The 13899-nt window shown below is 50.5% G+C and overlaps 1 protein-coding gene and 1 long non-coding RNA gene across 3 annotated transcripts in view; one reads left to right on the plus strand and one right to left on the minus strand.

The window, feature by feature from the left end:
• The first annotated feature begins 248 nt into the window (after window positions 1-248).
• Window positions 249-3022, plus strand: LOC311613366. The gene is made up of 2 exons (XR_014793443.1): window positions 249-2601; window positions 2657-3022. It is a non-coding gene; the product is annotated as an uncharacterized lncRNA (long non-coding RNA).
• Window positions 3023-3538: 516 nt separating this feature from the next.
• Window positions 3539-13899, minus strand: part of MPZL1 (myelin protein zero like 1) — a 29213-nt gene continuing 18852 nt past the window's right edge. The window contains exons 3-6 of one of the 2 annotated variants that reach the window (XM_084867152.1): window positions 12824-13037; window positions 12026-12158; window positions 9247-9349; window positions 3539-3853 (exon numbers count right to left, since the gene is read on the minus strand). In XM_084867152.1, the coding sequence (XP_084723278.1) occupies window positions 3752-3853; window positions 9247-9349; window positions 12026-12158; window positions 12824-13037 (552 nt within the window). In that variant the 3' untranslated portion in view covers window positions 3539-3751. The remainder of the gene's footprint in view (window positions 3854-9246; window positions 9350-12025; window positions 12159-12823; window positions 13038-13899) is intronic. The other variant, XM_084867153.1, reaches the window with a different exon arrangement.

The following is a 13899-nucleotide window of genomic DNA, read 5'->3' on the forward strand; positions in this document are numbered from 1 at the left end:
AGGCCATTTATGACAAAGGTCTCTCTGAGAAGGGGACATTGGGGCAGAGACGTAAAGGACGGGAGGGAGCAGAGCCGCGGGTCCACGTGTGTCCCGGGCAGAGGCCACGGCGTGTCAAAGGGCTGAGCGGGCCGCGCTTGGTGCTGGAGGAGCAGGAGGCACTGCGGCTGGGGGGGCGGGAATGAATGAGAAGGCTTTTAACTTTTTTTCTCTTTGATTAAAAATGAGCATGCAACACAATTCAGTCCCTGAAAAAGGTGTATTAAATATTCACAAAAGTACAACAATTGAGAAAGAAAACAAAAAACAAGAACTGGGTGGTTTTCGCAGTTGGATGCATTTCCATGGAAAAGCTAGAGGGTTTGGGATTGAGTCTCTAGGTGCCCCCTTTTAGGGCTGCCTTACAAAAGCCACATGTCACTCAGGAGGGCCGTGCTGCCGGGAAGAGGACGGGCAGAGCTCTTCCACTTAGAAAACCCCGCGCGTGCGCACGGCTGGCCTGGGACAGGAAGGCGGGGGCACAGGAGCGAGGGCCCCAGACCCACAGGAGGTGGAGTGAGGGGAGGAGGAGGCACTGCCGGGCGTGAGCCAGAGTGGTGGCTGTGACGCCCGGCAGGGAGGCCGGCTGCCAAGTGCTGAGCCATCGAGGGGCTGGCCGGGTGGGCGGTGGCGTGTGGGGCAGGAGGTCGCATGGGGAGCCAAGAGGCCACCCGTGTGGTTGGAGGGAGCGCAGGCAGGTGCTCTGGGTAGCAGCTCTCGGTACAAAACGAGAGGAGAAACTGGGGCTGTTGCTCCCGAGCCATCAGGAGTGTCTGGTTTATTCCCAGGGCCTGGTGAAGAGGAGAAACAGGAGAGCACCCCTTCTCTCTGTAGGAGTGGCTGTCAGGAACACCCCAATCCAACCGCACACCTGCCTCTGGGCGTGTCCTTTCCGGCTTCAAACAAAGGCTCACGAGGATCCTTACCTGGGAATCCGCCTGGAGAGGGGACAGCCCAGCACCCACCCGCCCGCCCACACCACGAGGGCTTGATTTCAAACGGAGGCAGGAAACTTTAGGGGCAAGGTGGACCCGGTGGACAGGTCCAGGGCGGACTCTGGGTTCCGGGCTCACGCTGGGCCCAGGAGCAGGAGAGAGGCCTCAGGGCGTGTACTCCTCTGCCCGCCCCCCCACCCCACCCCAACCCCTCAGCACAGACCACAGCCGCCAGCTCCGGACACGGACACGGAGGGCGTGGCGTGATACAAAGCCCTCCCCGCATGCGATATGTACATGAATGTTGGCTGGACACTGGGGAGAGCCAGCAGCTCCTCAGAAAACCAGGCCACACATCTGCGGGCGCGCCTGGAGGCTCACGTGTCCGCTCTCATTTGATCACCTCCACACCTTTCCCCCAAACCCTGCTGGCCTCGCTTCAGTCCTCCTGGCCCCCGGCCAAACTGCCTCCGGACAGCGACAGAAGCCGGAAGGAAGAGGAAGCAGCTGGTGGCGGACCCCACACCACGGGGGGAATGGACGGGGCCCGCCGCCACTCCACGTCCCCAAACACGTCCTGTGACCTCCCCCACTGGGGGCTCTCGGATCACTTCAGATTTAAAACACTTATTTTAACACAAAAGAATCCAGGAAGTGGAGGAATGGTAAATATAAATAAATGTTTAATGATCTCAGTTTGCTTTTTATCCCCAGTAATCACAGAAATCACAGGTTTGAGATGGGGAGGGGTTGTCGAAGGGACAAAATAAATGACCTGAACTATCTGGATTTTCCCTCATCTGGTTGTTCATCAATTCCGTCGAGGGGGGAAATGTGGCAAACAAACAAAAGCATCCAGAACAGAAGAGATTCCAAAGGAGAAGTAGGAGCCCTCCTTGCTGATCGGAGCCGATTCCCTGGGGAGCGCTCTGGGATCCCAGCTGGCTCCCCAGTTACAGCCAACGCTCACCTCTCCTCGCCTCTCCTCGCCTCTCGGGGGCTCCTGTCCCCAACAATTCACATCTCAACTGGCAACCCTGTCCTGCTGAAACCTGTGTGATCCGTCACGTGCCTCTCAGGCGGCGGACAAAGGAGAGGATGGGAGAGTCTGAGTCTGTTTACCCCTAAACCTCACGTCGTTAACATCCCGGTCCTGATATAGATCCATCCTGTGAGTATTTTCATAGGTTGTTGTTTTTTTTGCGTGTATGTGTGTGTATTTGTTTTTTGTTTGTTTGTTTGTTTGTTGCTGCTTATTGTTATGTTTTCATTTTTTACAGTACGTTTCATCTCCTTTTTGTTAAATTTTCACTTACATTCATGCCCTTTTTGTTCAAAAGTGTTTATTTATAAATTAAACAGTGCACTAGACATGTACTGTATATAAGAATCTTAAAACAGGGATCATTTGGGGGTCTGGAGTGGACCAATTCAGTTTACGTGATTTCTATGGGAAAAGATGATTCTGTTTTCGGACAGTTTTCTGGGACGAGTTAAGTTCGAGAACGGAGGTTCCATGTACCCCATTCATGCCCACCTGCAAGGAAGTGAACTCCGGCTGGATTCCAGCAGCACAGGAGGTAACTGACACCTGAGCTCCCCGCCCCAGACAGCAGCTCCTCCCCAGGCGCCAGCTCCACCCCAGGCCGCCAGCTCCTCCCCAGGCGCCAGCTCCTCCCCAGGCCGCCAGCTCCTCCCCAGGCGCCAGCTCCACCCCAGGCCGCCAGCTCCTCCCCAGGCCGCCAGCTCCTCCCCAGGCGCCAGCTCCTCCCCAGGCGCCAGCTCCGCCCCAGGCCGCCAGCTCCGCCCCAGGCCGCCAGCTCCTCCCCAGGAGCCAGCTCCTCCCCAGGCCGCTAGCTCCGCCCCAGGCTGCCAGCTCCTATTTCAGTTCCATGCACAGGGCTCTGGCCTGAGGGACCGAGGAAGACTGGCCCAGCAGCTACCCCTGCTGATCCTGCTGTGATGAACAAGCTGACAGGAAAGGGTGTAACCTTAAAGTCCGTGTGACAACTGAGGAAGCAAAAATGCCCTTTGCTTCAGAGCAGGGGTGGGGAACCTTCAACCCAAGGGCCGTGTAAGCTTGCAAAAGGCATCGGGGTGAGTGAATTAAATGTTTGACCAAATACAGCAGACTGATTTTTAAGTTTATAATTCTGTCTGGCTCAAGACTGATACTATAAACATCCAAGTGGCCCTTGGCAGGAAAAAGGTTCCCCACCACTGCTTTAGAGAGAAAAAAACATCGACAAACATTTCTCAAATTGTCTCCAAGTGGCATAGCTAACGGGTGTTTCCTAAAAACTACAACCAAACAGCCGGAACAGACAGTGGGGGACAGGCCACCCTGGCTAGGTCTCCTGCACAGTATCTTCACCTCCAACTACAATAAATGCTAAGACTGGTTAAGCCCTTAGACAAAAAGGCCAAGTCTGCTGGGAAACTAAGAGATCGCTACATCACCGTTAAGGCACACCATATCCAAATGATGGTGACAGGAATGTTGCCGAATTTCCCCAACTGTAAATGACCCCGGATGCAAAAAAGTAAAAAACAAAACAACAAACAGCGAGACAATGTACATATATGTGGAATCATATCATCTTTTCTTCATGCACCACTGCTCCTCCCATCCGAGATTAAATAGAAGATTTATACATATCCTTTACAGCGCCTCCTCTCCGGCCTGTCCGTGTCCGGGCCACGTGCCGTGGGCCACACTGCTGCACAGGAGTCCGTTTGAGTTTGTTTCTCACTTAGGATATGATCTGGGTCTTCTCTTAATTTTTCCGGATGTCCGCGTACACCACAGACTCTGACTTGTTGATCTTGTCGCTGTGATGTCCGCCGGAGTGGTCTAGCTGCGCGTATATGACTGGGCCCTGGCGGAGAGAGGCTGCGTTAGGTCTGGAACTCCCGGTGGAGGCAGAAGCGGTGACTGAGGTGACACGGCAGTCCCAGGGCAGAGCTCCCTCCTTAGAATGCCTCCAGGAAGGCTTCCCGGGAACCCACGTCCCAGAGCGACTTTAACACAGACTGGCGGCCACTGTGAAAGCTGGTACACGAGAGCGGGTACACTACTCTGTCTACTTCTGTGTCCATTTGGGAATGTCTATAATTATGCAACACTCCTTCTCAAGAATTATCCCTCTCTTAAAAGACCTGTCACACAATTCCTCAACCCTCGTATTGGGATCACAGTCTTCAGGACTAAGATGGGCACTTCCTCGAACCCGAGACCCCTTGGAGTCAGGATGCAGCTAAGAAACTAACCCACAGACACAATCTGAACTGGTCACTTCATGCAAATAGGCACTTATAATTTTCAAATTTTATTTTTTTTTGTGTGAGCATTTTTAGGGTTTTTAAATTGAATCTATTGGGGTGACACTGGTTAATATAATAATATAGGTTCCAGGGGTACAATCCTATAACACATCATCTGTATACTGTGTGTTTATCACCCCAAGTTTCCTTCTATCACCATTTAGACCCCCTTTACCCTCTCCTACCTCCCCCCAACCTCTCCTTCCTCTGGGAATCACCGCACTGTTGTCTGTCTATGAGGTTTTCTGTGGTTTTTCACCCTCTCCCGCCCCCCTGACAGCTGTCAGTGAGTCTCTGTATCTATGAGTTTATTTTTAATTTGTTCATTTATTTTGTTCATGAGATTCTACATATAAGTGAAATTATATGGTTTTTGACTCATTTCACTTAGCATAATACTCTTCAGATCCATCCATGGTGTCTCAAGGGGTAAGATTTCCTTTATTTTTATGGCTGAGTAGTATTCCATTTCAATATTCTTCCACATAGCATCTTAAAGTATGATTCTTTTAGTCTCATTCTATCATATTAATAAAAATATTGCTTCTTTGATATCTAAGATCACGTAACTGTTTTTCCCATTTTAAAGTAAAAAAAAAAAAGTCAGGTTCTATAGACAGGAAACCCTAGATGTCTGAGGTGGGAGATGAGAGCTGTTGGGTCCCAGCAGGAGAGCTAGGGAGGGGGGCTGCCTGAGGCAGGGGGGTGTCTTCTGACTCGTGAGGGCGAGGCCAGGGGTTCAAACATCTGACAAGTGGCTGCACATCCTGACCTTAGAGTCCCAGAGATTCTAAAATTATAAACAGCAACAAGAAAAGCAGAAGAGGACTGTTTCAGAAGAGGCGTTCAATAGAGCCCAAAGCCAACTGCCTGAGAGCCAGGGACAGCCTCCTGGAGGAGTCTAACATTGTATTTACTTAAGCTTCCAACTTTGAACTAATACGCTCAGCAGGTAAAAGCGTGTAGTTTAAAATAAACATCCTTGCCCTGGCCAGGAAGAGCATCGTCCTGATGACATTAAGGTTTTGGGTTCAATCCCTGGTCAGGGCACACACAAGAAGCAATCAATGACTGTATCAATAAGTGCAACAACAGACAGATCTCTCTCTCTCTCTCTCTCTCTCTCTCTCTCTCTCTCTCTCTCTGGTAAGTGATGCTCTCATATCTGTCGTAGGTAATATCACATCACATTGTTAATACTGAGTCAGAGACTCTCTACATCCATGGCAGGAAGCTGCAAGTTACATGTAAGCTCAAAGGGAAAAGAAGTTGAAAAACACACAACCTATTTTCTACCACAGCTGACCCTTGAACGTGTCGGGTTTATACTGCGTGGGTCCACTTATATAAACATTTTTCTTAATAATATCCTGGAAAGTGTTTTTGGAGATTTGTGTCCCTTTGGAAAACCACACAGGGGAATGGAGTAGCCTAGAAATATTGAAAAATTTTAAGGAAAAGGTATGGCACGAAGGCGTGGAGCATGTGTGGATGCTGGTCTATTCTGCATTTACCGCCATAAGGCACGCCCAGTCACAGACAGCAGATGGGGAGCAGTTAAGTTGTGAGGAGTCAAAGTTGTATGCAGGTTTCCCACTGTGCGGAGTGTCGGAGCCCGGACCCAGCATTGTTCCAGGGGCAACAGAATGAGGACCAGAAGGAAAACAAAGCGTTCTCTTGCGAGTAACTGACCCCTGCTTGCAGTCACTTCCAAGGACAGGATAGACCCTGAAACTCATATGTAATTTCCCAGAGAACCCCACCGTAATTCATAAAGACCCACAAGGAGTTTGGGGTGTGCTCGTGGGAGAAGGAGCTTATACATGAGACACGCCGTAAAAATGGCTACGAATCCTTTCTACTCCGCTCTGGTGTCCATGACAAATGCTGAAGAGAGACAAGGAATTGACACGGGGCTGAACCACTTCTCACCGCCCTCCAGAAGGCGCCAGAGCAGGCCTGGGCGGGCAGGGAGCGGCGCCGGGAGGTGAGCCAGTCCTGACTCAGGGGCCACGGACCCGCAGGGGGAGGGGTCGGCCCAGAACACAGGCTGCGGCGGGCAAGTTCATGACCTGAACAGTGAGCCTCCCCCTCTGCTCACCTCCCTGTGGAGACACCAACCAACTCCAGAGAAAGGACCTTCGGCACTGACCGTGGAGGCCCCAAGCAGCCGGCCAGCCCTTTAAACCGCGAAGCCCCGGCCCAGAGCCCGGCTCAGATCTGCGGCCGCGGGTCTGAGTGGAGAACCCAGGACCGCTGGGCGTTTCAGGAAGCTTCTGACATGAGACCAAGAAATTGTAAGAGAAAAGGGGAATTCAACAGAAACAGAGCCACGTCAGTATCAGAAGCAAGCTTTAAAAAATAGAGCTTGCAAAACACGAGAAAATGATATACTCAGATACAAAATGCATCTATGAAAACAAATGCAGGCTTTATAATCAGAGAATAAGAAACAGCTCTTGAGATGGCATTTAGGACGCCACAGATGCAGCTCGCCACCCGCCATCCGTAGCCAGCATGCGGGCGTGAGGCAGGAAGGAAGGTGGCGCTCTCCGGGCCCAGGTTCCGGGACACGGGCTGAGGCCAGGTGGAGGGTGTGCGGGGCCTTCACACGCACTCCACGCTTCTATCGCCACAGCACATAAAGCAACTACACCTGGGTTTCCAACAACTTTTATTTCCCCCAAATCTTCCTTAACCCCACGGAACAGGAAGCTGCCACCGAGGAGGGCGCGGGACAGGGGCTGCTTTCTTTTCTTACCCCCCCCCCCCCCCACATAAACATCCAGATTTATTTTTGCGGTCCCCAAAAGTAGCTCTTGCAGATATTTTAAAAAGATAGCAGATATTAAATGCTCAACAAAAGCTGGAGGGTAAAGTTAGAGAAATTTTCTAGAAAGAACAAAAAAAGCAAAACAGAAAAAAGAAAAAAACCCCAAAAACTAAAGAACTGAGGTAGGACATGGTCCAATTCTTAACAGGAATTTCCAAAAGAGAGAAAAAGGAAGGAGGAAAATTTCCAGAGAATAATGGGAGAAAATATTCTAAAACCGAAGGACATAGTTTTCGGGTTAAAAGAACCCACTGAATAGCCAGCACAATGATTTAAAAAGACCACAATTCTGTGCAGTTCCAGACCAGAGGAATAAAAGCCATTCTGAGGAAGGGCCTGCGAAGAGGCAGAAATCAGAACTAGAAGCGGAAAAGTCAGCCAAAGGCAGGAGAGAAGTGTCTTCCCACCTGGAATCGACGCAACCAGATCCTCACTCAAGCTCGAGGCAGGAGAAACCACGTTACACCTGCTGCAAACAGATGCATCAGCTCCCAGTGCTGGACGTCAGAGGGCTGGCCCGGGGCTGCGTGTGATCAAGGTCATCAGGGCTGCGATCCCGCCGCCAGAGCTGCAGGGAAGACCTGTCTCCTTCCCCTCCCAGCAGATGGGAGCTGCCTGCATTCCTTGGCTCTTGGCCCAGCCTCCATTGTCAAAGCCAACAGCATAACCTCTTCAAATCGCACTGGATCTGACCCCGCGGCCTCCCTGTGGTCACCGTGGCCCACACAGATCACTCAGGAAAATCTCCCCATCGCAAGATCCTTAACTCAGCTGCAAGGCCCTTCGGACCGGTGAGGTCATACACCCCACAGGCCCCAGGGCAAGGACGTGGACATTTTGGAGGTTATTGCGCTGCCTCAGAATCTTTATCTCCCTTTCTCAAGCAGTTATGGAGGAAATGCTCCATAACATGGGAACACACAAAGCAGGTGAAGGCACGCGGTCCCAAAGGAGAGGGGCAGGAAATTCCTCGGGAGGGGGCCCAGGAGGACTGCGGCCGGCAGCCCGGAGCGCACAGAGCCAGCGGTGCGGACAGCCCGTCTCCAGGAAGAAAATGAAACCACAGGAGCATGTGTGTGAGTGGATGGATGTTCCCAAGGGTTTTTAGGGGAGAGCTTTGAGATAGATGCGGATAGGTACTTGGAAGACTGAACAAATTAAAAAAAGCACATATTAGCTCCATAAAAATAGGACAATTGTACATGAAACAAATATATGTGGTACAATGGTGAAAACAACAGTACACGTCACACTGAAAAACATCTACCTCAATATAGTGAGATAAGCATCCTGGGATGAGGCAAGTGTGCATACCGTAGATATATGCGTGTTGGGAGGAAGGGCTACAGGGAAGAAAGAACTCAATTCTCATCTCCATGATTTGGAGTCAATGAATAGTATCTAAAACGGCAAACTCTAGAAATAGAAATACAATATGAAGATAAATACCAGAAGAAGTGGCTGAAAGATGGAGAGTGTTTGGCTATGACTTCTTCAACGTTTTTTTCTCTCCCCTTTCCTTCTGAGATTCCAATTGGGCTGCTTGGGATCTCTGCCACAATCACAGTTATTATAGCACGGCCTGCCACCAGCCACAGCGCTGGGTGCTGTGCAGGTTCCAACAAAGTTATGTTTCTCGGTACTCCCTGCAAGGAGCAGGGTAAGCCTCTGCTTGTTCACAGGGCCAACTCATTATTCAGCTACGGGCCGACCTACAACTTCTAAAGAATCCATGCAAAACGATTTTTCTGCTATTATCAATATCAAGATCAATGTCCTCTGCTAATTCCTTGTCTTTTAAAGCACCTCAGAGTGGAATTCAATTCACTGGCTTTAGTTCCCTGAGCAATAAGGAACCTTTCACGGCTGACAAAGCCACCTCCTGACTCTACGTTGGCCATGGGAGCCACATCCCAAGGGCACAGTCTGTTATGGTGCTTTGGTGGGAACCTTCGCTCAGGTCCGATTCCTTAACTCCTTTCCCTCTCTCCGTCTCCATCTGTCTGTCTGTCTGGGGGGCTGGCTGCCACTCTCTCCCTGGGTCGTGGCTCAGCACTCCCTCCCGCCCCAGGGTGGTGGCAGTGCCACCTGCACAGCCCGGGCAGCCAGTGTTACCTGGTGAGATCCAGAAGGCAGGCTCTTTACTAGGCCCTCTGTGGCGGAGGGGAACTTCCGTGGAGCCTGCTTAACCGGTGACACACTTTCTGAGGTGCTGCAGCTGATAAGATGGCAATTTGGAGAACAAACGTAAAAAAAAAAATGTTTTTAAACAAATGGAAACCAAAATACAGAAATGCAAGCGATGGCAAGACAAAGCGGCAGCAGATGAATATGAACAGAACAACAAAACGATGGTATCCAAAGAATCACATATATAGACTATCTCCCTGATGCTTGTGCTTCCACATCTGTGAAGCTCCCGCCGGGGTGTGGGAGCCCTCGGCCTGTTTGCAAGAGTGACATCAGCTGGATGGATCCTTGCTGTGTATGCTTGGCCCCTCGCCTTTTCCCTCTGCCATCAGCCCTCCTTTGGGATAAAGATTTAAGGGAGCAGCTATACTTCCTAAAGGCAATTCGCTTTTCGTGAGCAGCAAAGGCAAACCTCTTCTGAATGCATTTCAAAAATTACAGGCTCAGAGTCTTGGTTTGTCTCACTCCTTCCACTCCTGGTTCCCGTATTTTGTTTCCCCACCAAGACAATGGCCAAACTAAAGCAGACCCAGGGCTGTGAAGGACAGGAAGCCGTGGAGTGACCATCACACGGCCGAGCCCTTCCAGACAGAGGATCCTTAGCAAGCGGATCTCATAAATAAATCAGGGAAAGTGAGTGCTGGGAGGTCACTCATTAGAGATTTCCTAATGGGATGTGTCATTGGCAGAGCTTAAATCCTTTATGATGTGTTTTCTAAATCTGAGAGGAATTTTTGGGAGGATCCCATTTTAAGTGTTACTCTTAAGACTAAAGCATCCAATGAATTCTCTACTGTGAGTCTCTGAAACAGGAGGTTTTATGACCCAAACCAAAATGGTCTGATTATTCTAACACAAAGAGTGTCCCAATCATTAATAATAAAATCACATATGGCCAAAACCGGTTTGGCTCAATGGATAGAGCGTTGGCCTGCGGACTGAAAGGTCCCAGACTCGATTCCGGTCAAGGGCATGTACCTTGGTTGCGGGCACATCCCCAGTAGGGGGTGTGCAAGAGGCAGCTGATCAATGATTCTCTCTCATCGATGTTTCTAACTCTCTAACCCTCTCTCTTCCTCTCTGTAAAAAATCAATAAAATATATTTTAAAAAAATTAAAAAAAATAAAATAAAATCACATATGAAAAAAACTGAAACACGCGCACACACACACACACACACACACACACACACACATGCATTTTACATGAAGAGCGTGTATTTTCCGATGATCTCAAGCCTCCATGTAACCTGACAACCCCATCTCACTGGGATGGTGTGCTCAGTATGTTTCTAAAACGGACACAGGACATATTGGTGGACAAATCATAACAGCTGCTGGGTTAGCTCAGAGCTAGCTGGTTAGTTGCCACCAAGGGAGATGGGCCAAACACACACACGAGTATTAAACAGCAACGGGCAATGAGATTAGTTACCATGTGTCTAGTGGGAGTAGGAGAGCCAGCCCTGTGACAGTCCCAGGGTCGGCTTTTCTGAACAAGTGGAGGATAAGCAGGCTCTATCCCGGCACACGAGGTGGAAAGGCAGGGGAGGGGAACCTAAGTGAGAAGAACAGCAGCATTCACGATGCCATGCAGGATCCTAAGGCACACGCTCCACCCCTTTATTAACCCAAGAGCAAGAACGACAGAGTCCGGCATGTCACCACTCTGGATTAGTCTCATGTTGAAAACCAACACTCCAGATATATGTCACCGAAAACCACTCACCATGCAAGAGGGTAGATACAGGTCAGCAGAACAGAGGCATTCCAAGCAAGTAAAATCTGAATTTGAACACTCAAGCTCATTAAAACACAGCACTCCTCCTAAAAACTAGAACCTCAGAGCCGAGAAAGAGAGAGAGAGAGAGAGAGAGAGAGAGAGAGAGAGAGAGAGAGAGAGAGGGAGAGAAGGTTCCCAGCATCCACCAAGCAGGCAGTTGGGTGTGCAAGCCTCAGAGCACTGGCCCTCTGGGTGGCTGTGGTTAGCCCATGCACCTGTGCCAAACCCGTGTTAGCAATCGGCCTCCACTCTCTTACCACGTGAGTCCTACTTAGCTTATGTGGGTTAGCTTTCCAGCTGGCGTGGGGAGAAGAGAAGGTCCTGCAATTAGACTCACTCCCCAAGTTCAAGAGTGTTCTCTTTGAGAAGACATAAACAAAAAGATCTATGTTTCTTTATTGCCGGTATATGTTGGTTTTCAACCCTTATTATCTCCATTGGGATGAGTCCAGCCATACATTCAAGAAAGACCAAAGCCATTCACTTGCCAGCAAAACTATAAAAAAGATAAGCCCTGTGCCATCCCATGGGGTGGGGGGGTCGTTTATTAGCACAACTCTTCTTGATTCATTTATAGCTGCCTAACTGAAAAGAAGCTCCTTCTGAGATTATTGCCAAGAGATAGCATTTAACTCCGAAACTGGGTAAGTGATGTCTGTGGCTTAATAATGCCACTGGCAGAGTGGCTGGCACTGAAACAGAGCCCAGACTGCGGAGCCACTGGCTGCACCAAATCTGGGGAAGAAACTGGGAAACAGGGATTCGCGTCAAATCCCACACTGACCAGCAGGCCACTGTTTCAGAGCACCTAAGCAGACAGTAGCTAACTCTTCACAATTCTTTTCTCCATAAAAAATGCAGACGTTTTTGTAAACCCCGGTCCCTTCCCTCTGCCCCCCCCCCCCAGAAGCAGTTTCTCACCCGGAATACTCCGGCTTCGAGCTTCTCCTTCTGTAGAGGACAGCCAGGATCATGCTGATGAGGAGCGTGAGACCCACAACCACAGCCGTCACTATCCCCACCACCACCCACACCGGAAACATGGGCAACGCCTCTGGAGAGGAAGAAGAAAACAGTGTTAAGGTCCATTGTGACAAAGAGAAGAAAAGGAATGTTATTCAACTAAAAGGCAAGTTATCATACCCTCTGTTATTATCCAGATTATGAGATCCTAGTGTCTAAGTAATGACAGGCAAAGAGCAGCTGATAGAAAAAGAGACGCAGAACTCAGCATTTCTGCACACACCATCCCTCTCAATGCGCTAAGATCCAAGCAGAACTGGGCTGTGGCTTCCCCTCCATCTACACCAACAAAGCAGACGTCGTCTCAGAAGGAGACACCAGAACCTGCATTTCCTGCTGCTTCTCCAAAAGTGGAAGAAACCGCAGTGCTGTTTTCCCTCGGAGAATACTGAAACAGTATCAACCTCCTTCTTTCCCCGGCTCAGCCCATCGACTGTCATGAATCTGGTCTTCCTTCCAATTCACGGGAGAAAGTATCCTGAAACCGGGCCAGGAGGCTTCGGACGGCAGATGGGAACATGCCGGCTGCTCCCCCCGCATGTGGGCAGCAGTGCCCACCCTCAGGTTCCCAGGAACAGGGCGCACAGCCACGGGAAGGATGCTCCCGGCACACACCCCCCACAACATAACCCTCGTCTGCCACTCAACACGCGACAAAGGGGACTGCGCCCCTGCTGCCCGGGTGCCCGGAGGTACCTTTCTCTACCACATAGAGGCGGATGTATCCCGGGTACACGACGATGTCGGGCGGGTTTTTGACGTCACAGATGTAGGTGCCGTTATGGATAAACTGTATGTTTTCTATGTTGATCGATGCGTCTTTCTTGTCGAGGTCTCCGGCCCAGGTGATCCTGTCCTTGAACGGCGGGTAGTCCCCGATGTACACTTGCCCTTGGGAGTAGTGGAAAAACTGCAATTAGAGAAAAAGGACACGTGAGCTCTTCCCGAAGGCACGAGTTCTCAACGCTGCACGGCGTGCTGAGCGGCTCTTCACTGAAACGTCACAGGGAAAGAAGCGCGTCCCACTGCACATGCCACGGGATCTAAGCAGACAGGGATCTGGGAACCAAGGGGTTCCGTTCTGTTCCTGTTGAAAAACACACTTGTGTGTCTTCTCTCCTCCTCTCGACATCCGGTGCTACAGGGACAACCCGCATAGTTTATACACAAAGGGAGACCCAGGTCATTTCCTCGGGTCACAGCTGGTAACGGTCCCGCAGAGAGTCACAGAGGAGTGAGGCTCAGCCTGTGACTCGCTGGCTGGAGATGAACGGTCTTCACCCCAGGATCTCCTCCTAACCCTCCCTGTGCACAGTCTCCAGCCTCCACTCCGCAGGCGAGAGGCGGGAGGTGGGCCCTGGGTAATAAGCACCCAGCCTGCCAGGACTCCTCTGGCTCGTGACTAACCTTCCTTTCAACCCCACGGCCCTGCGCTTCTGTTCTGCCACCTCCTCAGGTGACTCATGGACAGTCTTACTCCTGCTTGTTTCTGGGGTGAGGGCACAGGCTGCTATCCCTCATTTCTGAAGATCTCACAGCCTGGCTGCACAAAGAGCTCCCACAGACTGTCACTGGAACGGATGGATGTGTGTGTGTGCGTGTGCGTGTGCGTGTGTGTGTGTGTGTGTGTGTGTGCGTGTGTGTATAGAAATACTTAAAAGAAATAGAAATAAAAGTGAAGCAAATGGCAGCTGAACAGATGCAGGATGAATTGTGATTAGAGTCAACAAGGTAAATCAGGGGCTGCTCTGTGGAAAAGATACATTTCAAAA

Source organism: Pipistrellus hanaki (assembly GCF_964339955.1).
Source record: "Pipistrellus hanaki genome assembly, chromosome: 18".
Taxonomy (NCBI): Eukaryota; Metazoa; Chordata; class Mammalia; order Chiroptera; family Vespertilionidae; genus Pipistrellus; species Pipistrellus hanaki.